General features: G+C 44.6%; 1 protein-coding gene across 2 annotated transcripts in view; it reads right to left on the bottom strand.

Annotated features, from left to right (window-relative positions):
• The window catches only part of RBM27 (RNA binding motif protein 27), a 128,796-nt gene that overhangs the window by 96,290 nt on the left and 9,499 nt on the right, over positions 1-23,007 (bottom strand). For both annotated transcript variants that reach the window (XM_088443985.1, XM_088443986.1), the window contains exons 3-5: positions 10,077-10,213; positions 9,291-9,373; positions 7,628-7,800 (exon numbers count right to left, since the gene is read on the bottom strand). In XM_088443985.1, the coding sequence (XP_088300111.1) occupies positions 7,628-7,800; positions 9,291-9,373; positions 10,077-10,213 (393 nt within the window). The remainder of the gene's footprint in view (positions 1-7,627; positions 7,801-9,290; positions 9,374-10,076; positions 10,214-23,007) is intronic.

The following is a 23,007-nucleotide window of genomic DNA, read 5'->3' as shown; positions in this document are numbered from 1 at the left end:
TAAAAAAGGGACCACGATTACCTGGTTTAAAAGGAATAGGGACACCACATTCAGGAGAAGAGCCCTTCTTGTCAGCAAGATCGCCCTGTCATGGTGTAATCAGGAACGGAGACATATGAAGGCAGGGCATTAAGTTCCGAACCCCTCCTGGCTAAAAAAAAAAAAAAAAACAGCTAAAAAGGAGCAACCGATACCAAACGTGAAGACAAGACTGGCTCCATTAGGAGAGTAGATCTGTCTGAAATGCCCCATAGTGAAAGTGGGCAAATACCACCTTGTCGAAAGGTTGACAGCATCTTGCTGACAACGTTATGTACATGTGTGTGCATGTAGGGTGTAAAGGAATGTCATGGACAACCTTCAGGTTTCTGGACCAAGAAGACCCAGAACACTGCGATGTAAAATGACAGGGGTCCAAGCGTGAGGGAAGAACTGTTAGAGCCCTGGCTATCTTGGGTTCTGGAGAACTCCTGTTTCAGTACTGAAAGGGATGGATGCCCCAGTGGGATACTTACATGAGGGAAAGGAACCAGACCTGCAAATAGTTCCTCAGGGAGCCTAGTGTAGAACGGCAGCCAGTCTGCCTATATACCCCTGTGCTTTAGTGCAGCTGCCAGTAGAAAAGGCGTCCTAGAAACAAGTGCTGAAGGACAGCAACGTCCTTCAATACGGAAAAGAAAGAAGGTCTTAGTCGAGGAAATAGATGCCGAGCCATCCCAGATATCCGCCTGCCAGGAATGTCGCCAGAGCATGTTTGGCTGAGACAATCTCGTCAGCTATTGCTGCTGAAAAGATCAAACTGACCAGAGGTGCCCAGCAGCTTCCTCACGGATTAACCACCCAGGAAAAATATTTAATGTGTGGCTGACAAATCTGAGGCTCTCCGGTACTTGTTTCGTCTGCTCTCAACTGACCATACACCCATGTTGAAACCAATGCAAAACCCAGAGGAGCCACAACAGAAGAACTTAGATCAGTGTTATCATAACAAGATGGGGAGGGAGGGAGTGACACAGCATGACAGCTGGAAATCTGTAGTCATCCAGTGTATCAAGACCATTTTGTCCTTTTAATGAGGTAAAGATGGAGCCTGTCAGCTTTGCACTGTGTACACACAGTCTTCTACACTTCAACCAACACTCGCTTCAGATAGTGATAAATCCCATACCCAAGGGGACCTACAGCAGTAGACTGAGGGATAATCTGAGAGACAAAACCCAATGCTGGTCATGTGACCAGAGTATCCTTGCCAGAGGATCTTGGTATTGATACATATGCCTAATGGGATACTGAAAATCTAACTCAAACCGGCTCTGCCTATGTCTCAGGCAACTTTCCCTGAAGCTATACCAGGAGAGGTAGGGTAGTAGGCTAGAGACTGGCTCACTTCAACATGGACCCCCCAGTCTGGATTGACATCAGAACATCTGGACTGGCAGTTTACAAGAATACAGTAGGCATATGTCGCAGTGGTCTGCCGATGAAGACCCCTTTTAAGTTAATAAAAAGGCACTTCTCTTAGAGGAGATATACAAGTTCAAGAGCACTCCACTCATATCACCATGATTCTGCATAACAATGCATTCACAGCCACACTGAATTAATAAATTGTAATTCTATAACAATGGTTAGTAATACAAATAGGTATAGGAACTAGCAAAAGGACACACTATTCGGAAGAAAAAAAAAAAAAAAGTGTGGCTCTGAGAAGTGTAACTTTTTTTTTACCTGAAGCAAGTGCATCTAAGGGCACATTAACAAGTGTGGCTTTGTGTTGTGGAAATAGGACGTAAGGTAATTAACCATAACGCAATTTGACAGACATTTACAAAGGTCACACTAAAAGGAGAAATATGGCTAAGAGAATAACTAGAATGCCGTTAACAAAAAAAAAAAAAAAAAAAAAAGCAAAATGGCACACTTGAAGATTAAGGATTATTAACCTCCTTCATATAAATAAGCTCTGTAATTAAAGTATTGCAGCACCCTAAATGTAGTATAGTTTAGACCAGGGGGTGGGCAATAAGCGGCCCTCCAGCTATTGTTGAGCTACACATCCCAGCTTACCATGCAACAGTTTTAGCATTGCCAAATAGCAAAAATGTGATAGGGCATGCTGTGCTTATTGCCCACCCCTAGTTTAGACCAAAGCAGGGAGCCTATGTGTAAACATAGAAAAGATTCAAGAGAATCAACAAATAGACATAAAGGGACAAATGTAATAGGGTGAGAATTTAGAAAATTTGAGTTTAGCAGTACACGCTCACACTTTTTAAACTCGGCCAATGCAATACAGTCCGAGAACATCCAAACTTGCATTGTTTTAGACTAAAAAAAAACCTCACGATTTAAACTCTCATCCAGACGTTTTCCCATTTTGTAGATACCTGTAAACTCTCCCAACATGAAAGTGTACTGCTAAACTCTCCCATTTTTTAAAATCTCACCCTATTACATATGGCCCTTAGTGTTCATTCTAGCACCCTGCATCTGTCCGAACCCATCCAGTTACACTTTCCTGCCTGGGGTGTTGCTCTCTCCTCTGGTGCATCTAGCACACTCTAGTGTGTATCTGAGCAGTTTGTTGCATTAGCCAAGTGTGCTAGAAACACCAGAGCAGAGAGCGACACACCAGGCAGGAAAGTTGACAGGTGCAGGGTGCTAGAATGTAGACTAGACATATGCCTAAACGTGGTCTAACCAGACAGCTGCCATTAAACCAGAGCAGTGTAGAGACAAGCTAAAATTACACAGAAATTGGTGAGGGATAAAGATTTAGCACACGCCAAGGATGGAAAACTTATTTCATGTGCCGGAGCCGAGAAGATGGCCGGCCCAGGCTATAGAGAGAGTGAGTAATTTGGCGGGCTGCCTAGACAAGGAGCACACCATTGGTAGAAGGAGTTTACAGAAGAAAATATGTCTTCCTTGCCAGGGATGCCGCCATTGTCTTAGAATGGTGTAACTGATAATTAAGTTACTACGTGGTGGTTGGATAAGTCCAGCTCTCCACCATCAAATCCTGAACAGAGCTGGAGAATGATAAGGGACTGTCACCTCCCTTTTACGTTTAAAAGGACGTCATTGTCGTAAAGAAACATTTCGCAGAGAGTATTAAGGCCTCAACGTTAACCAGACTAGCATGATCACCAGTACAGCTCTGAATTGGAGTCCTGATGATCATCCTCCTCCCAGGTGGAGACATCTCAGAATTATATTTGTATACTGACTAGAGACATACTTGTCTACTCACCCAGAATGGCTGGGTGGCTCCAGAAAATCACCCGCCCAGAAAAGTGGGCAAGTATCCTGGCGGATCGCCTATCCCCGTACCACCTCCCCAAACACACCTTGGCATGCGGGGTTGGGCGATAAAGCGGTTTGCACTGAATCACATCTTTGTGACCCTGCTCAAAAAACTCGGCATTGTGGGGCAGGGCCATGATGACGCAGTCAAAAGGTCACATTCACCAGCTCCACCCTCAAAGCGCCATCTCTCCGGAGAGACAGGTCATAAGCGGCTCCTTACAAGTCAGAAGCTGTTAGTGTCTGTCCGGCCGCGTCTCGATCCTGCCTCGACTCCTAGCTGTTGGCTGTTTGTCCAGCAAGACCGCAAGTCTCATGTACCGATGAGAAAATGATGTATTTGATAATAGGTGCAAATAGAAAGTTCAAATGGGTCCAAAGAGTGAATCCTCTGACATGTTTCGCTCCACAAATCTGGGGCTCTCTCAAAGAGACTTTTGTAAGGAGCCGCTTATGACCTGTATCTCCGGAGTCTCCTCCGCCACTTACAGCATCATACTCGTATTTAACACAGATCAAAGGATTTGTAAGTTATACATGTGACAAGCTTGCTACGAGTAAGGACACAGGCTGCTGTGACTTTGTAACAAATAGTGCATTATCTCCGGTGAGACTGAGGACTATTTAACATAGATGCGAACAGTATGGATTACTATTTATGTTTTTAAAAATATTTTTTGGATCCACCTCCTCCAGTGATTTTTCTTATTATTATTATTGTTTTTGTGAGTTATTTTGGAACAATATAGTAACTTAACATCCAATCAACTTTTAACATTGCAATTGCTTATTTTGTATGTGTGTATATATATTTTTTATTTTCATTTCTATTTTGTTTTTTTATTTTTGACCGGTCATAATGAATTTATCATAGTAAAATTATTTTTTATATTACAATTTTTTGTTTGTATGGTGTTCTGCTCATATCATCTCTTTTGGAATCTCTATTCTTCATATTCTACATATTATTTATAGCACTTCATAGCGCAGGTATTGAGCTCATTTTGTACAACTCTGGAAGACTGCCCTGTGGCAGACATCGTAAGAGTCTCTGTGACGATTCCAGTAAAGATGTACTTAATCGGCCTGTGAGGAATAACTGACCACTAACCTTACAAAGCCCACAGAGCACTATATATGTGGCTTTAAACATGAGGGATACTGTTTGTATGATAAGCAATGCAAACTGTAGTTTGCTGTGAGCAACTATACTGTAAATACAAAAGTATCAGCACTCTAGCAGAAGTATACAAAATATGCAGTATATATGTATACAACTAGGTTATGCAGATATAATTTGTAGATTGTGCTTAATGTGTTTATAACTAACAACAGCTTCCTACACACAGAGCATTTAAAGATGGCAAAGTATAAATAGTATATGAGACTTTTACACAAAATACCCTATACCTAACTTGGTGTGGTAAAGAAGCAGACTAGCCAAAACAAATGTAATGTATAGTGGAGAAGGTCCACTCCAATGTTGCCAAACTAACTGAGCTGAAGCCGAAAAGATGGCTGCAGCATTAGAGCGTCAAGGGGAGATGGAGGAATAGGAAGAAGTCTCCAACCGCCAGGGACGTCCGCCGTTCACAAACGGCTTCCCATTTTTAATAATCCTGGCGCATACTTGCTGACAGGGAGGGAGCTGTATGACTGCATGGCCGGGCAATGATGAAGTATTGGGAGCAGAGTCGGGGCGTGACCACACGATCGCGTCATTGTGGCCCCTCCCCGAGATTAACGGCATTGTGAAACAGGCCACGATGATGCAATTCAGTATATAAAAAGGAAAGAAGTCAGCTGCAGGGGTAGCTGGAATAAAAAAAAAACGTGCCCATCACCTTTGGGCACTAAAAATTGACTGCCTGGAGCATAGGGTTAGAGGCGCCTGTGCTGTGAGAACGTAACTCTTGAGCTGCATACACACAACGATTTTGTTACCAACGATTTTATGAACGATTATCTGTCAGATTTCTTTAAGTGTAAAGACTGATTTTTTCGAACAAACGATTTTTGCAACTTCACTTAATGAAAATCGTTGAGTTGGTCAGTCTGACTGAACTACAAACGTGAACGCGCATGAACGATAATCGTTCATTGTTTTCACTCAGAAAGTGAACGATTTTTTTCAACGATTGAACGGTAATCGTTCAAAAAATCGGTGTGTGTGTATGCACCTTTAGTGCCAAGACTCATCCAGCACCAGCTATACCCAGTGTTCCCCAGTATTCCCCATGGCTGAACGAGAAATATTGTATTTAAGAGGCAAATAACTTTATGGTGTAAGCACTTGCATATTAGGACAGACAGGCTGGACAAATATGATTGAATCTGGATTCAATAGTCAAGAAACAAAGCATAATATTCATAACATGTTTTCATGATATGCAGCCAATATAGATATATGCAAATACATTTGTTGCTACTAAATAATTTATTCCCATCCAGCCGATCAAAACTCATACCAAGCTACACAGTTCAAGCAACACAATTATTCTGCTCATTGGGCAGGGCACCTTCACTGTACCTCAAATAAAGATAAAGACTATCATGCAGGTATGCAACTGCTTACGTCCAACGCTGTAATCTAACCCTACATGGTGCTTTTATTTGGCTACATACAGTCAGGTCCATAAATATTGGGACATTGACAGAATTTTCAGATTTTGGCCTCTATTCACCACCACAATGGTTTTGAAATGAAACAAACAAGATGTGCTTTAACTACAGACTTTCAGATTTAATTTGAGGGTAATTACATCCAAATCGGGTAAACAGTGTAGGAATTACAACAGTTTCAATATGTGCCTCCCACTTTTTAAGGGGCCAAAAGTAATGGGACTATCAACTCAAAAGCTATTTCATGGACAGGTGTGGGCTATTCCCTCGTTATTTCATTATCAATTAAGCAGGTAAAAGGTCTGGAGTTGATTCTAGGTGTGACATTTGCATTTGGAATCAGTTGCTGTCAACTCTCAATATGAGATCCAAAGAGCTGTCACTATCAGTGAAGCAAGCCATCATTAGGCTGAAAAATCAAAACAAACCCATCAGAGAGATAGCAAAAACATTAGGTGTGGCCAAATCAACTGTTTGGAACATTCTTAAAAAGAAAGAAAGCACCGGAGAGCTCAGCAACACCAAAAGACCCGGAAGACCACGGAAAACAACTGTGGTGGATGACAAAAGAATTATTTCCCTGGTGAAGAAAAACCCCTTCACAACAGTTGGCCAAATCAAGAACACTCTCCAGGAGGTAGATGTATATGTGTCAAAGTCAACAATCAAGAGAAGACTTCACAAGAGTGAATATAGAGGGTTCACCACAGGATGTAAACCATTGGTGAGTCACAAAAACAGGAAGACCAGATTACAGTTTGCCAAACAACATCTAAAAAAGCCATTACAGTTCTGGAACAACATCCTATGGACAGATGAGACAAAGATCAACTTGTACCAGAGTGATGGGAAGAGAAGGAAAGGAACTGCTCATGATGCAAAACATACCACCTCATCAGTGAAGCATGGTGGTGGTAGTGTCATGGCGTGGGCATGTATGGCTGCCAATGGAACTGGTTCCCTTGTATTTATTGATGATGTGACTGCTGACAAAAGCAGCAGAATGAATTCTGAAGTGTTTCGGGCAATATTATATGCTCATATTCAGTCAAATGCTTCAGAACTCATTGGACAGCGCTTCACAGTGCAGATGGACAACGACCCGAAGCATACTGCAAAAGCAACCAAAGAGTCTTTTAAGGCTAAAAAGTGGAATGTTATGCAATGGTCAAGTCAATCCCCTGACCTGAATCCGATTGAGCATGCATTTCACTTGATGAAGACAAAACTGAAGGGAAAATGCCCCAAGAACAAGCAGGAACTAAAGACATTTGCAGTAGAGGCCTGGCAGAGCATCACCAGGGATGAAACCCAGCGTCTGGTGATGTCTGTGCGTTCCAGACTTCAGGCTGTAATTGCCTGCAAAGGATTTGCAACAAAGTATTAAAAAGTGAAAGTTAGATTTAGGATTGTTTAGTTTGTCCCTTTACTTTTGGCCCCTTAAAAAGTGGGAGGCACATATAGAAACCGTTGTAATTCCTACACCGTTCACCTGATTTGGATGTAGTTAATCTCAAATTAAATCTGAAAGTCGGCAGTTAAATCACATCTTGTTTGTTTCATTTCAAAATCATTGTGGTGGTGAATAGAGGCCAAAATCGGAAAATTCTGTCAATGTCCCAATATTTATGGACCTGACTGTATATAACCTTATGACAAAGGGCTTTGGTGAACAATTGACATTCCTTTTATTTATTACCTCTGCTCCTGGCAGTCTCCCGGTCCCTGCTCCTTCCTCTGCTGCGGCTCCTACTCCGATTTGGTGCCTTATTTTTGGGAGGACTTTTACTTCTGCCTCCCCGCCAATCATACTTGTCTCGATGTCTGTCGTAATCTCGCCACTTGCCATCGTCTCTCTTTTTATCTCTTATCCTATAATCAATATGCAAAAAAAAAAAAAATCATGGCATGGTGGTGTAGTTTGACCAGGATTAGTTTTTTTCGTTGGTTTGAACTTCGTCAGGGCCACACACTGTCACACCTTCCCTAAAAATGGGGAAACTTCATTTACACAGGTTGCAGGGCTGGCTCCAGTGAAAATTGGCAGTCTGCCAAATTCCTTTGTGAAAGTTACAAAAGTATCCTTTTAAACCACAGTCAGACCAAGTGTCAAACTTTATGATGCAAGTTCCTATTAAATCCAGAGTTAAGCGGCCTATCCATTAGGCGACCTGAGAAACTGAACGTCTAGCGTTCAGTCCTTCAGGTCGCCGGGTGCGGGGACCGCACTGAACGTCTTTCAGTGCATGATCCCGACCTATCTCAGAACATGGGGAACCTGACGAGCGTCGTCAGGTTGACCAGCATGTACCGTAGATAATCGGGGTCGGCAAGGACCCAGCGTGCACGCGCATCGCTGGTCTTTGCCGGCTATCCATTAGACGACTTTGCAGTTTTGGTCGGATCGTTCAAAGTCGTGTAATGGGTAGCCCCTTTAGCTTTTTCTAAAATTACCATAAACTATATACCCCTTTTCTACTGCCAGCAATAACCTGGGTTTTTGCACGTGCCACACAGTAATGCTCCTTACACATTATTGCCCATCAACTCACCTCCCCGTCTCCCTACAGCAGCCTCTCCCCTCCCCCGTGTGCCATCAGCAGCCAGCAGGTGTGGATTTGGGGCCGGGCTGCCAGCTAATTACAGCTGGTGCTTACAGCTGGTGCACCGGCAGACATGGACCGATAGCGCAATTTGAACCTGGCACTGGTCACGAGCCAATTGGAACTTGCGCATTAGCAGCCGATCAGGAGCCCCCACTGCTGATTTGCTTCTGGTCCACGAGCTCAGATTGCCTCGCGACCAGCAGCGCGGTATCTCCATTCCTGCCTGCCGTTGTGCCAGCTGTAACCAGCTGGCGAGTCGGCACTAAATCAACACTACTGACACCTGGGCCCCCCTTGTCAGCCCTGCCTGGATCGGTCCGCCTTGTGTACGTCAGTGGGTGCAGAGTGAGCGGCGGGCCACAGAAGCAACCGCACCCTTGCACCCTGCGTAGTTATGCCACGGTTTGCATGCATGTTACTAAAAAGAGAGGGGTCCTTTTCAGGATCAATGGAATGGGGTTATAAGACAATGTAAACAAATAAAGGCTGCAGGTGTAATTCAGGGTCCAGTCTTCAATCAGAGCAATGCTGGGTACATTAGCTAGTATTTAATAAAGGCATTTAAAGTAAAATGTCATTTATAAAACTCCAGTGTTTAGATAATGGACTCTAGTAGCAGTTCTATGGTTAATGCTGGATGGCCCTTCAACTTTCATATGTTTTTTACAGTTTTCATTTGATAAACCTATTTGGAAATGCATCTGCTTGTTTACACCTGAAACCGCCCAATAACATCTAATAACAAAATAATCTCACCTTCTCTCATTGGAATCAGAGCGGTTCCGTTGAGGACTTGGGTGCTTCTTTTTCCTGGGTTCTCTCTCTTCTTCAAAGTTCTCCTGCAACACGAAAGTTTGAGAGAACAGTATGGCAGGCTGCCGATGCTATCCCTTTCTATATGGAATATTGCACACTTCATGGATCTGAGAAGTCAATGAGTTCTGTGGCCACAAAAAGCATGAGGTTGCGGGAATAATGCTTTATACAAGTCAGAGAAATCCAATTAGGGTTAGAGGAGGGTTGATAAACTCTGCTGTAGAATGCTCTAAAAAAATAGAGCATTCACACACTGAATGTCGACTTGTACAATTTGTGGAAGGTACTATTATTTGGCATGCTATGTAATTACAGAAAGCCTATTCATCTGGATGCAAAGGTCCATTCTATCAGCTAGGTTTTATTGTTACTCCTAAAACGAAAACAGAATCTGTTCTCATTTCAAAATCTTGGAGGGGGCTTGATGATGGATGGGAGGTGCCAATCATACAACAGTCAGACATATTAATAAAAAAAAAAATAGAGCAAACGTACGCTGCTGTTCAAATGCCTTACCTCAAATGCCAATGCGGCAATCCTATGTGACTAATAATTATATTAGTAACATAGTCCTTAACTATATAATTGTTATACAGTTTTTAAAGTAAATATTATGTACATTTCAAAGAACTCCCCCAACTGAAAGAAGATAATAGGATCTTCAGGGGACAACAGTCTGATGTGTGTGTCAGCACGGAGACCCCAATAATAAAGAAATACCCTTACCTGCCCAGGTCCCAACACAGTCAGATGGCACTTTTCAGAAGTCTCCACCTTCTCCTCCTCTTTTACAGTTTCTTCAGAAGGAAGGTAATTTTTTGTGTGCAAACTTTCAAAAAGTTTATCAACAAAATCATTTGTTTCTGACAAGAAAAATGAAGAACATAAAAAAAATGCTATAGCTCAATATTTCTATCTATACTAAAATAAAAGTTATGTCTGTCTGTTTGCTCCAGGTTAGCACAAAAACTACCCAAATTATTTTCATGAAAACTGCATCTTTTTGTAGTGGAAACGCCTAGAAATAACCTTCAAGTTAAAGCTGAGCAATAATAAAACCTAAATTTATTGATGATATCAATGCAAGAAATACGTGCGGCACCATGCACGAGGCCGGTAAGAGGTAAAGGGTGGGGGAAGAGTTGTTTTGGGCCCGCGATCACTGGAATAGGATAGACTACATAGCAGTCTGTGTACAGGGCACACAGTGACATTGGTGGGTGAAAGTACTACTGCCACTAGTCTGTATAGCGCTTCTGGTCATATGGGCCACTCCCGTGACAGAGCCCCCATGCAAAGCAATACCACTAAAACACCTCAAATAAAACTATCAGCAAAGTCGCAGGCAACAGCTAGTGTGTGCGTAACATATTACACACACACACACACATATATATATCTGTGTGCGACAAGTGTGTAAGTGTCACAGATCAAATTAATCAGCAGTGTCTCCTGGTGCATCCTAGTCACATCACATTGTGACTTAGACACATTTTTGGCAAAGACATTGACACTAGCAGAGTCTCACGGGATTTGGTGCGCTGAGAGGGGCGGTTTGGCGCGCCTGCAGCAAAGATGTACTAGGACACATCTGACCCCACACTAGTATCTTTTTTTTAATTTCTGAAACATACAGAAAGAATTAAACCCAGTCATTTGAATTCTACACCTATTTGCTAAATATGCCTTAGGAGGCATCACCAAGTGGATGGCACCAGGTTTTGTTTTCTAAATAAAAAAGGAAGGGTTATATATCTCAGTGGCAAATACAATTTATTTTCCCTTAATGATCAAGTGTGATTTTTTTTTTTTTTTTTTTTTTTACACTTTTAGCCCTTTTCAATGCTCTGCAGTAAGGGTATACACAATACAGACCCAGCAAGGTAGCAAATACTGCTGCAAATAAGAGCCAGGTAAAGCTGGGTACACACAGACAGATATATTGGCCGATCAATTGATCGGCCAATATATCTGTTGTCCATCGGCAAGTGTGTACCAGCGATATGTCTGAACGACGTCATTCAAAGACATATCGCGTCGGCTGTGCTGCACAGCCGATGGACAGATATATCTGTCCATAGGCCAAGTGTGTACAGGCGATCGTCCGATCACCCGTACACATGCAGCGGCAGCCGCGGGGAGGGGGGTGGACCCGGCCACCGGGACCCGTGGCTGCCTGGAAGATGATGGTCGTTCAATGTATATGAACGACCATCATCTACAGATATATCTGCAGATACAGTGCCGTGCAAAAGTATTCACACCCCCCCTTGGCTTTTTACCTTTTTTGTTACATTACAACCTGTAATTTATTTTTTTTATCTGAATTTTATGTGATGGATCTGCACAAAATAATCTAATTTGGTTAAGTGAAATGAGAAAAATATATATAAAAGAGAATTTAAATAAAATTCTGAAAATTGGCATGTGCATATGTAATCACCCCCTTTGCTGTGAAGCCCCTCAAAAGTTCTGGTGCAAAAAATTACCTTCAAAAGTCACATAATTAGTGAAATGAAGTCCACGTGTGAGAAATCTAAGTGTCACATGATCTGTCACTATAAAACACACCTTTTATGAAAGGCCCCAGAGGCTTCAACACCACTAAGCAAGAGGCATCACACCATGACGACCAAGGAGCTCTCCAAACAAGTCAGGGACAAAGTTGTTGAGAAGTACAATTCTGGGTTGGGTTTTAAAAAAATATCCAAATCTTAGATGATACCCCGGAGCACCATCAAATGGCAGATTTGTTGTGGTTCCAGGTTTTTTCCAAGAGAGGGCAGCCCACCAAAACTCACAGACCGGGCAAGGAGGGCATTAACCAGAGAGGCAGCACAGAGACCAAAGGTAACCCTGAAGGAGCTGCAGAGTTCCACAGCAGAGACTGGTGTATCTGTGCATGTGATCACAATAAGCCGTACACTCCACAGAGCTGGGCTTAATGGTAGAGTGGCCAGAAAAAAGCCATTACACGATTTGAGTTTGCCAAAAGGCATGTGGGCAACTCTCCAAATATATGGAGGAAGGTGCTCTGGTCAGAGGAGACTAAAATTTAACTTTTCGGCCACCAAGGAAAAATAGGATTTTGGTACTTACCGATAAATCCCTTTCTCCGATTCCACAGGGGACACTGGAGTTCAAGACAGTGGGGTATAGACGGTGGTAGAGTAGAGCCTGGCACTTTAAATCATTTAGAAGTGTGACTGGCTCCTCCCCCTCTATGCCCCATCAGCCCCAGTTTAAGAACTGAGCCCGAGAGGAGACGGAGGACAACAGGAAAACTAGGAGGAGAAGACCACAGAACGGAACAAGACCGACTGAAGGAGAACAGAGGAATCCACTGCAGGGAACACATGCAGTCACACAACCATATAAGGAACCAAAGAAAAAACGGCAGGTATGCAGCGCTGGGCGGGCGTCCAGTGTCCCCTGTGGAATCGGAGAAAGGGATTTATCGGTAAGTACCAAAATCCTATTTTCTCCTTCATCCACTAGGGGACACTGGAGTTCAAGACAGTGGGGACGTCCCAAAGCCAACCTCCCGGGTGGGAAGCGCGGAGAACTTGCCGATCCCGCTGCAAAACCGAAACAGGGACTGCCAAGAACCGTAGGCCCAATGTAAAGGCAAGAGCTGAGGAACAAGTGTCGTAGAGCACAGAAGACAATCAGAACTCCTTGATGAACAGCCACGGAAATTCCACAACATACAGCGTAAGTCGAATGGAATAAAATGGCTAGAGAGAGAACACCCGCAGATGAGAATCAACAAAACACCGTAAGCTCAGCTGAAAACACTAAGCCAGACTGTTGGTAGCAGACAGCCCCAACCAGAATCCATAGAAGGGCAGTAACACGAGGACAAATCTCGAGAAAACCGTACCAGAGCTTAAAACAGGAAGCTGCAACAGTCGCAGACAGCAGAATCCCAGCACTGCTGGATAGATATATAGATATAGATATATATATGTATATATGTGTGTGTATGTATGTATGTATAACGAAAGCAATCTACAGATACAGAGCTGATCCTGTCCACAGACTCCTAACAAAGAGTATACAGGGAGGCAAAAGTCAAGACTGAACCGTCGCGATGAACCATTCATGAGGTCCAACTATTACAAGGCTGTCAACCAGCAGAAGGGTTAGACCATAGAAGTTTTAAACGAGTTGAGAACTTACTGGGCATGAGGAAGAGGCAGCTCCGAAAGGATTGAGACTACAATTTCTTTCAGGGTGTCAGAAAGCAGTACAACCCATTCTGGAAACAGAGGGATAAAACAGCAACTAAAACCCAGCAGCTGAAAAGAAACCCACAGCAACAAACCCCAGACAACAGACCACTTCCAACATGATGGAAGCGCGTAGTCAGTACCAACTGCTGGCCCGAACAGAGGACGGATGCAACAGCCCCCCAAGGAGAGTTACCAATATAGGGAAGCTAGAGCACTAGGTCAACCACATAGGTATCCGTCAGTGTAATGAAAATATCAGATACTGAACAGGAAAACCAACTAAACCAACTGCGTGGAATATAGTGACTGTCACACTTTACTGTAAAGATGTGCCATAGCCCATAGATTTACTTTCCTAACAAATTCTAGGAGAATAGAGTAACTTATCTCAATGTTGGAACTATGCACCCACATGCCAGGAAAGCTCTAAAGTGTAGAGCCAACTGATATGACTGAAGGCTGCAAGGACAGCCGCTAGGGTGCGGAAGGGAGAAAACGCTATGTAATGGGAGGTTGCATGAAATAGGAGCATCTTCCGAGGCTTTAGAGGAGTAAGTCCACTCACCTGTGAGTGAGCAGAAGCCCTCTGGATGCTATGTAGAAAGTCACTGACCTTTTCCATCTCGCATCAACCCACCTCGTCAGGTATAGAGAGTAGCTTCAGTGGCTACGAACCAATGCTCTACAGCGCAGATTTCAGTCTGGATATGTTGCAGAAGAAAATACTGCAGAGACTAGCAGAATGTTAGCGGAGACAAGAAGGTCGTACAACAGGACTCTATAGCTGAGCTTGTCCCCTTAGGGATGTGCATCCATATATAGATTATACATTTACCTAGTGCAAGTATCCTTACATTAACACTTATCATGGTAAAATGCTCATTAGCCAAGAGGTAGGATAGCAAAAGAAATTAATTAAGACCCTTTACCGGTGAAGATACACATAGAAATATCACATATTTGATGATGATGGACCCCCACCAGTGACCCCGACATTTATAGTGGTCACAACGAGAGGGATTAAATTTAAACCTCTAATACAACCCAGGCCTCACCCTGCCTATATCAGTGGATGGCCCTTGGCGTTTAGGCTTAGGAGTAGTATCTGCAGTCTGTTGTAATGTAACAAATTAAGCCCTGAGGAAGGAATAGAACCTGGATTCCCTATGTAATGATAGGAATGTACCTAGGGGACACTGTAGAGGCTCATTACAAGACAATAATATGGCGTACCGGAATCTATACTGAGAAGGGTACCTGTATATAGACATAGAATGCATTAGTTATCCCCAAGTAAAGAAGGGATATATCTGCAGTGATAACCCCAGTTAGGGCTACAAACAGGTTTTCCCAATTATTAGGAAATAGTCATACAAGGAATGTGAATATATCAGTATATATACACACAGACATAACATACAGTAATAAGTTCACTTGTCAGACTCCTGCACCAGGAGTGTATGTATGTATGTATATATATACACACACACACATACATACACATACATATATATATACATATATATACACATACATACACATACACACACATACACATTGTCCTGCATGCTTAGTGTCTTAGAAGTTTGCTACCAAGTGCGTCACTGGGGTGTAAACAATAGGTCCCCCAAAAAGGGGTGCTATAGATATACGGGAACAGAACTATAACCCCAGGAGGGTGTAAGAACATGTCTTTATATACATGTGTGGACATACAAGAAGGCACCAGGACATGTATAGGGTCCATACTAGAAGCACTGCTTTATGGAATTGTGACTATCACAATGTAAGCTGCAGAACGTGACTGTAGTCTATAGAGCCACCTAAACAATTTTTGTACGTGCTGCAAAAGCGAGCAGTCAGATTAAATATATATATGGATATATCCTACAGCTTCATGTAATCCCAGGTCGGCTCCCCATCCATGGGATTATAGGTAAACCTAATGATTGTGGAAGTATAGGCATACCTACACATATATACACACAGACACACACACAACAATCCTTAGGTAGAGTTAGTGTAAAGCAGAGTAATTGTAAAAACTATCGCATCAGGAGAGTAAAGCCTCCAAACTCTGCATCTTTCTTTTAAAATAAGCTAGGTATCAGACATAAAACTGCTAAGAACATATCCTACCCTTGCCTTTATGGCAAGGATAAAAAGCGATATATATATTATGTATACGCATACTGTACCTACAGACAAGATTAATAGGTGATTATAATATCTTAAAAATAGAACATGAGCAATAGTTAGAGCCATGGAAGGAACTGAGCCAAGACCTTAATTGAGCCCAGGACAAATTTCACTCAAGGCATATATATGTTCTAAAGCAGGGCTTAGCATAAAATACAAATATATTATATATATATACACACACACACACACACACACACACACACATATGTGGCTTACCTCCACGCAGGGAGCATGCTCATGTGCTGCGTTGTGGCCGTCATTCTGCTACGGCGGGATATTTTAGTAGCGTGCTGTCCCAGACTGGTTTAGATCCTAGGGACACATCTGTCCTCGGTGTACTCGCCTTATCAGGTGAGCCATTTGAGCTCCAGTTGAACCGGCTTTTTTACAGTGGGAATCAAAAAGACGAACTCAATGCTGTGAGGTAGTGACCACTACACTGGCAGCTACTAACTTCTTCTTGTATGTGCAGCCAAACGGAGCACATAAGATATAAATCTATATAGATGTATATATGCATACCTTCTAAGGTAAGCAGAGAAGGCTGGTGAGAACTGGAAGGTTTTAAAACTAGACTATAAATTTAGTTTATGCATGGATACTGCCTTTCTTTAAGGCGAACCAATGTGATGAATGAGCCTGGGGATGGGATGCAATCATCTGCTAACCCTGTTAAGGGTATGCTATAACCCTAAGTTCTGGCAGCAGCACCAGAACTGTGGCTGTTAATATACATACACATTGTAGAGATATATACTGTACATATATTTAGTGATTATAAGGAAGATGTGCACCAAGAGGTAGCCTCCACAGGCTACAATATCAGACAATGCTTTTAGCCGGGATGTGTACCGGCTGAACAAACTGGCTCCACTCAGAACTGCATTATGCGGTTATAATGTGCAAAAGGGGTTGGGCTAGTTCTCATTGTGCTAGCAACAGCTGTCCACTGTCGCTAGCACTATTACTCCTGTCATACAGTGACAGCCATCTTTACCTTCTGCACTGAAGAACTCCCTGCTGTAGGAGTTATGGCAGTCCTAAGGAGGGAAACCGGGAGACAGCCGCGCTCTTGCATGCGGCTGGTCAGCACTGCACTCCGCCCAGAGGCCTTACGTAGCTGTGTGGAAGCAGCTGCAATAGAGAGGAGCCTGCTTAATAACAATTGCTTCAGGGCTGACCCGCGGATATCGGGAGCTCTACAGTGTAAGCATCTGGTCCCCGAGCTGGTATATTGGGAGAGCTGCGCTATCGCTAAGCCCCGCCCCCAGTCTCCATAATCCCAGCCGGTCTATTGCTGTAGCGCTGGCTGGTCGCTTGGCGCCCTTTGTTTCACCCTGCTGTGCTTTAGCTGCCCGCCTCAGCACCAGCTGGAAAGGTGGGAATACACCGCTATGTAAGGGAGCACTTTAGCGTCCCTCCCCATGCTAAGAGCGTGCGCCTGCAGCTCGCTGCCCGCCTCAGCTACCAGAGCGATGCACAGCGCTCCCACTGTAAGTACAGAGGGACGCGCCGTCTTCTCCTTTGTATTAGAGAAGAGCTGCTGGAAGGTACAAAGGGCATTTCCTGCATTAGAATGCAGAGCTGTGCCCAGGCCAAGTTAATGGCTCCAGGGCAGTCACCTACTTTATAAGAGGTGGGCCGGGAAGGCGATCCAGTCTCCGTATAAAGGAGCGTACAGGAGTGAAGCCCCGACCAACAAGGTTCAGCACGACAGCACCGCACTGTCATATACTCTCCCAAACAACTTCTGTAAGGGAGTGCAGAGAGGGAGAGCCCTTACTAAAATAGCGCCGCTGGTGTGCAGGACGCGCCAATTAATCCGCCACCCGTTTCTTTAAAAACCACCATCTGTGGAGATTTCGGGTGGGGAGGTAGTTCTGCTAACAGTAACAGAATGTCACTGAGCCCAGCTATTCATCCACTGCTCCTGCTAATGCAGAGCAGTGGTTATACTTACAAGCTGTTGCGGCCGGGATGCTGGGCTGAGGGGGCGGCGAGGAAACCCGGACACGAGCCAGTGTCAGCTGTGGCGGGTCCTCGCAGTGTCTGATGACACCATCTGTAAGCCCCCTTCTCAGGGTCACCGGACACAGGCTGCAGTAGCCGTGGCGGTACCCTCCCGGCGGCTCCCCCGTAGCAGGCAGACTGCCACAGCAAGCAGTCTGCCTGTCCTCAATGCTTGTTTATAAAACAAAAGAAAAAGATAAAAAATTTATGGAAAGGCTGGAGACAGCCTGATGTGCTACCGGCTCTCTCGGGCACATTCTAAAAACTGGGGCTGATGGGGCATAGAGGGGGAGGAGCCAGTCACACTTCTAAATTATTTAAAGTGCCAGGCTCTACTCTACCACCGTCTATACCCCACTGTCTTGAACTCCAGTGTCCCCTAGTGGATGAAGGAGAAATGCTATGTCTGGCGCAAACCCAAAACATCCCATCACCCAAAGAACACCATCCCCACAGTGAAACATGATGGTGGCAGCATCATGCTGTGGGGATGTTTTTCAGCAGCAGGGTCTGGGAAACTGATTTGAGTCGAGGGAAAGATGGACAGTGCTAAATACAGGGATATTCTTGAGCAAGACCTGTTGTTTCAGTCTGCCTGTGATTTGAGACTGTGACGGAGGTTCTCCTTCCAGCAGGACAATGACCCGAAGCATACTGCTAAAGCAACACTCGAGTGGTTTAAGGGGAAAACAGGATTTTGGTACTTACCGATAAATCCCTTTCTCCGATTCCACAGGGGACACTGGAGTTCAAGACAGTGGGGTATAGACGGTGGTAGAGTAGAGCCTGGCACTTTAAATAATTTAGAAGTGTGACTGGCTCCTCCCCCTCTATGCCCCATCAGCCCCAGTTTAAGAACTGAGCCCGAGAGGAGACGGAGGACAACAGGAAAACTAGGAGAAGGAGAAGACCACAGAACGGAACAATACCGACTGAAGGAAAACAGAGGAAACCACTGCAGGGAACACATGCAGTCACACAACTATATAAAGACCCACAACAGGCAGGTACGCCGCGCCGGGCGGGCGTCCAGTGTCCCCTGTGGAATCGGAGAAAGGGATTTATCGGTAAGTACCAAAATCCTGTTTTCTCCTTCATCCACTAGGGGACACTGGAGTTCAAGACAGTGGGGACGTCCCAAAGCCAACCTCCCGGGTGGGAAGCGCGGAGAATATGCCGACCCTTCGGCCAACCGAACAGGGACCGCATAGAACCGGAGGTTCAACGGAAGGCAAGAGCTGAGAATCAAGTGTCGTGAGCCAGGAGACAAACAGAACTCCGTGCGGAACAGACACAGAATACCACAACGTACAGTAGTCGAATGGAATAAGCGGCTAGCGAGAAAACACCCTCAGATGAGAAGCATCAGAACACTGTAAACTCAGCTGAAAACAGACCAAGCCATACTGTTGGGAGAAGAGAACTCCTACCCGAATCCATAGGAGAAGGGCAGTAACCCGAGAAGAAACCTCAAGGAAACCGTACCAGAGTCGGAAACAGGAAGCTGCCACATTTGGCAGATAGCAGAATACCAGCACTGCTGGACATAACTCATATAGATAGAAGTATAACGATACCAATCTACAAAAACAGAGAGTCCACAGACTCCTCACAAAGAGTATACAGGGAGGTAAAAGTCAAGGCCGCACAGTCGCCCTGAACCCTTCTGGAAGTCCAAGTACTACAAAGTTGTTAACCAGCGGAAGGATGAGACCATAGAAATCTCCAAAGAGAGGAGATCACCCTGGCCATGAGGCGGCTTCGAGAGGATTGAGATTACAATACCTTTCAGAGGGTCAGACCGCAGTACAACCCATGCTGAGAACAGGAATAAACCAGCAACTGAAACCCTGACGCTAAAGAGAAACAACGGACAACTTCCAACATGATGGAAGTGCATAGGCAGTAGTAACTGCTGGCCTGAACATAGCATGAGAAAAACCAGGAAGATACCAGTCAGGTACCTGTCAGTATGATAAAAATATCAACAGCTACTGAACAGGAAACCCACCAGGCCCCCTGAGTGGAACATAGTGACTGTCACACTTCTATGTAAAGATGTGCAGTAGCCCAGAGATGTGCTTTGGTCCATAACGCCAACAGATTCTAGTAGAATTGGTTCTCAATGTTGTAACTATGCACCCACACTCCAGGAAAATTCTAAAGTGTAGAGCCAACTGATTAAAAGAGCGGATGGCTGCTAGGAGGCAGTAAGGGAGAAGAACTCTATGTATGTCAGTTTACATGAAATAGGAGCCTCTACCGAGGCATTAGTGGGTAAGCTCTCACCTGTGAGCGACCAGAAGCCCTCTGGCCGAAATGTAGAATGTCACTGACCTGTTCTATCGCAAAGCAACCCGCCACATTAGGAATAGAGAGTAGCTTCAGTGGGCTAAGACCAATGGTCTACAGCACATACTTCAGTCTGGAGATGTGCAGTAGAAAATACTGTGGAAACTAGCAAAATGTTAGTGGAGACAAGAAGGTCGTAAAACAGGACTCTATACCTGAGCCTGTTCCATTAGAGACGTGTATCTGTAGATTATACTTATACCCCAAAAACGGTCTGCTAGTTTAAGTATCCTTACACCAATATTTACAATGTGTATTATGCCCACCAATCTAATATAACCCAGGTCTGTCCCTGCCTAAATCGGTAGGTGGCCCTAGGCCTTCAAGATATGAATTGTACCTAAGGGCCCTTTAGACTCATTCTATTGAGATATGCGACAATAATATGGAGTACCGGAATCGATACTGAGAAGGGTACCTGTACTTAGACATAGAACTCGTTAGTTATCCCAAGCAAAGAAGGGAGTGATAACCCCAGTAGGATTAAACAGAAAACAGGTTTTTGTTTCCCAATTATTAGGAAATATACAAAGAATGGGCGTCTTACAAGCTTGCTACCAAGTGCATCACTGTAATGATAATAGGTCCCCCGAAACGGGGCGCCATAGATATAGACTGACATGAACCGAGCTATATAAGTATATATCCTTATATACATGTGACATGTCTAGGGTCCATGCTAGAAGCAATGCCTTAGGGAATTGTGACTATCACTATGTAAGCTGCAGCACATGACTTTAGATTATAGAGCCACCATATAATATGTATGGATATAGCCTACAGCTTCTGGTAATCCCAGGCGGCTTCCCATGCGTGGTATTATAGGTAACCTAATGCTTGTGGAAGTATAGGCCTCCTACACATATACATGTATATACACACACAACCCAATCCCCCGGGAGAGATCGTGTTAAGCGGAGTTATTGTACCAACTTCCGCATCAGGAGTCCAGCCTCCAATCGCAGCCTTCTATCAATATGCTAGGTATCAGACATAAAACTGATAAGAACAGATCCTACCCCTGCTCTTATGGGAAGGATAAGAAGCGATATCCATATAGGCATACGCATACCTACATACAAATTTAGTAGGTGACGATAATATTGTAAAACTAGAACATGAGCAAAAATTAAAGCCATGGAAGGAACTCCAAGGACAAATTTCACTCTAGCATGTATATGTTTCTACTACAGGGCTAGTATAAAATACAATATATATATATATATACACACACACACATATATATACATACCATACCCGTGGCTTACCCCCCCGCAGGGGGACTGCTCATGTACCGCGTGTGGCCGTCACTCAGCTACTGCTCAGGGGCAGGATATGGTAGCTGCGTGCTGTCCCAGACTGGTTTCGATCCTGGGACCCTTCTGTTACAGGTGTACTCGCCTTAGCAAGTGAGCCCTTTTAGCGCCAGATTAACACACTTTTCGAAGTGGGAATCAAAAAGACTACCTCAGTGCTGTGAGGCAGTAATGCCAACAACTACACTAGCCGCACGTTACTAACCTCTTCCTGTATGTGCTGCCGAAGGGAACACATGAGATATAAATAGATGCACATATGCATACCTTCTAAGGTAAGCACAGAAAACTGGTGAAAGGTTTTAAGACCAGCCTATAATGTAGTATATGTGCTGCCACATATATGGATGGGAAGTCTCTTTAAGGCGAGCCCATGTGAGGCATAAGCCTGGGGATGGGACGCCAAAGTGTGCTAACCCTGGGTGAAGGGTATGCTATAACCATAAGTTCTGGCAGCAGCACCAGAACAGTAGAGCTAGTACACCATGAGGCTATGATACTTCACAGGCTGAGATATCAAGCCATTAGATTAAGCTAGGCGCCCTTTGTTAAAGAACGAAGGGAAGCCTGCCAAGCGGCGCTGCATTGGCGGGACTGTCTCGCCAACCCCTCGCTTCTAGCTGTGATGCATCGATTGAACTGGCCTCTTTCAGAACCGCCTAACGTGGTGTTATGTGCAAAAGGGAATTGGGCTAGTGCCCATACAGCTAGCAACCAGCTATCCACTGTAGCTAGCACTAAACTCCTATTATACAAGGACAGGGCCTCCCCTACCTTTTGCGCTGAAGCACTCCCAGTGTGGTAGTCGTAAGAGACCCACGCTAAAGCACTCCCTGCTGCAGGTAGTGCACTGAGCTATACTGCTTGTGTGCAGGCAGTAACTACAGTCCTTAAAAGGGAAGCAGGGGGGCTGTTTGTTCATGAATACCGCGCTGTGCGTGTGCAAACTGCTACACTCCAGTTAGCACAGCGCTGCTAGCCCCCTTAATAGTATAAAGCGGTGATGCTGTCCTGCTGTGACAGGAGTGTGATGGTCATACAGCGCTGCATCGTGGAGCCGCATTGTGCTGGTATAACGTAAGGCTATTAGCCCTATGTTATAGCTAACAGGGAAGCCTGCTCAGCCCAGCCAGGAGCTGCGGGACGCGGCATCTCCTCCTGAGATTTAGATGAGGAGCGTTGCTAATTGTTAAGATGAGCCTAAGCAAAAACAGTGCTGCCTGCACCGGGAGAACATACAAACTCCACACAGCAAGAGCCGTGGAGAGATCCGAGCCCTGCGCTGATACTGATTTGTAGCTAGCACTTAAAAGCACTCCCTCCTACTTCTACTTTTGTGCTAGCAGCACTCCCAGCGTGGGAGGGGGAGGGAGTCGCATTAATTAACCCTGTTGCAGGAGTTAGGAGGCGGCCGCGCTCATTCAGGCGCTGGTCTGCACTGCACTGCATCTTTAACCAGCGGTAGGCAGTGGTGGCTGCCCCGCTGGTTGGGCTGTTGCGTGCTCGCAATTAGGGCCGCGAAAGGGGCGTGGCTTTGCCCCG

The sequence above is a fragment of the Taudactylus pleione genome, unplaced genomic scaffold, assembly GCF_031769625.1.
Source record: "Taudactylus pleione unplaced genomic scaffold, aTauple2 ptg000342l, whole genome shotgun sequence".
NCBI lineage: Eukaryota > Metazoa > Chordata > Amphibia > Anura > Myobatrachidae > Taudactylus > Taudactylus pleione.
This window is presented reverse-complemented; position numbering and strand designations above follow the sequence as displayed.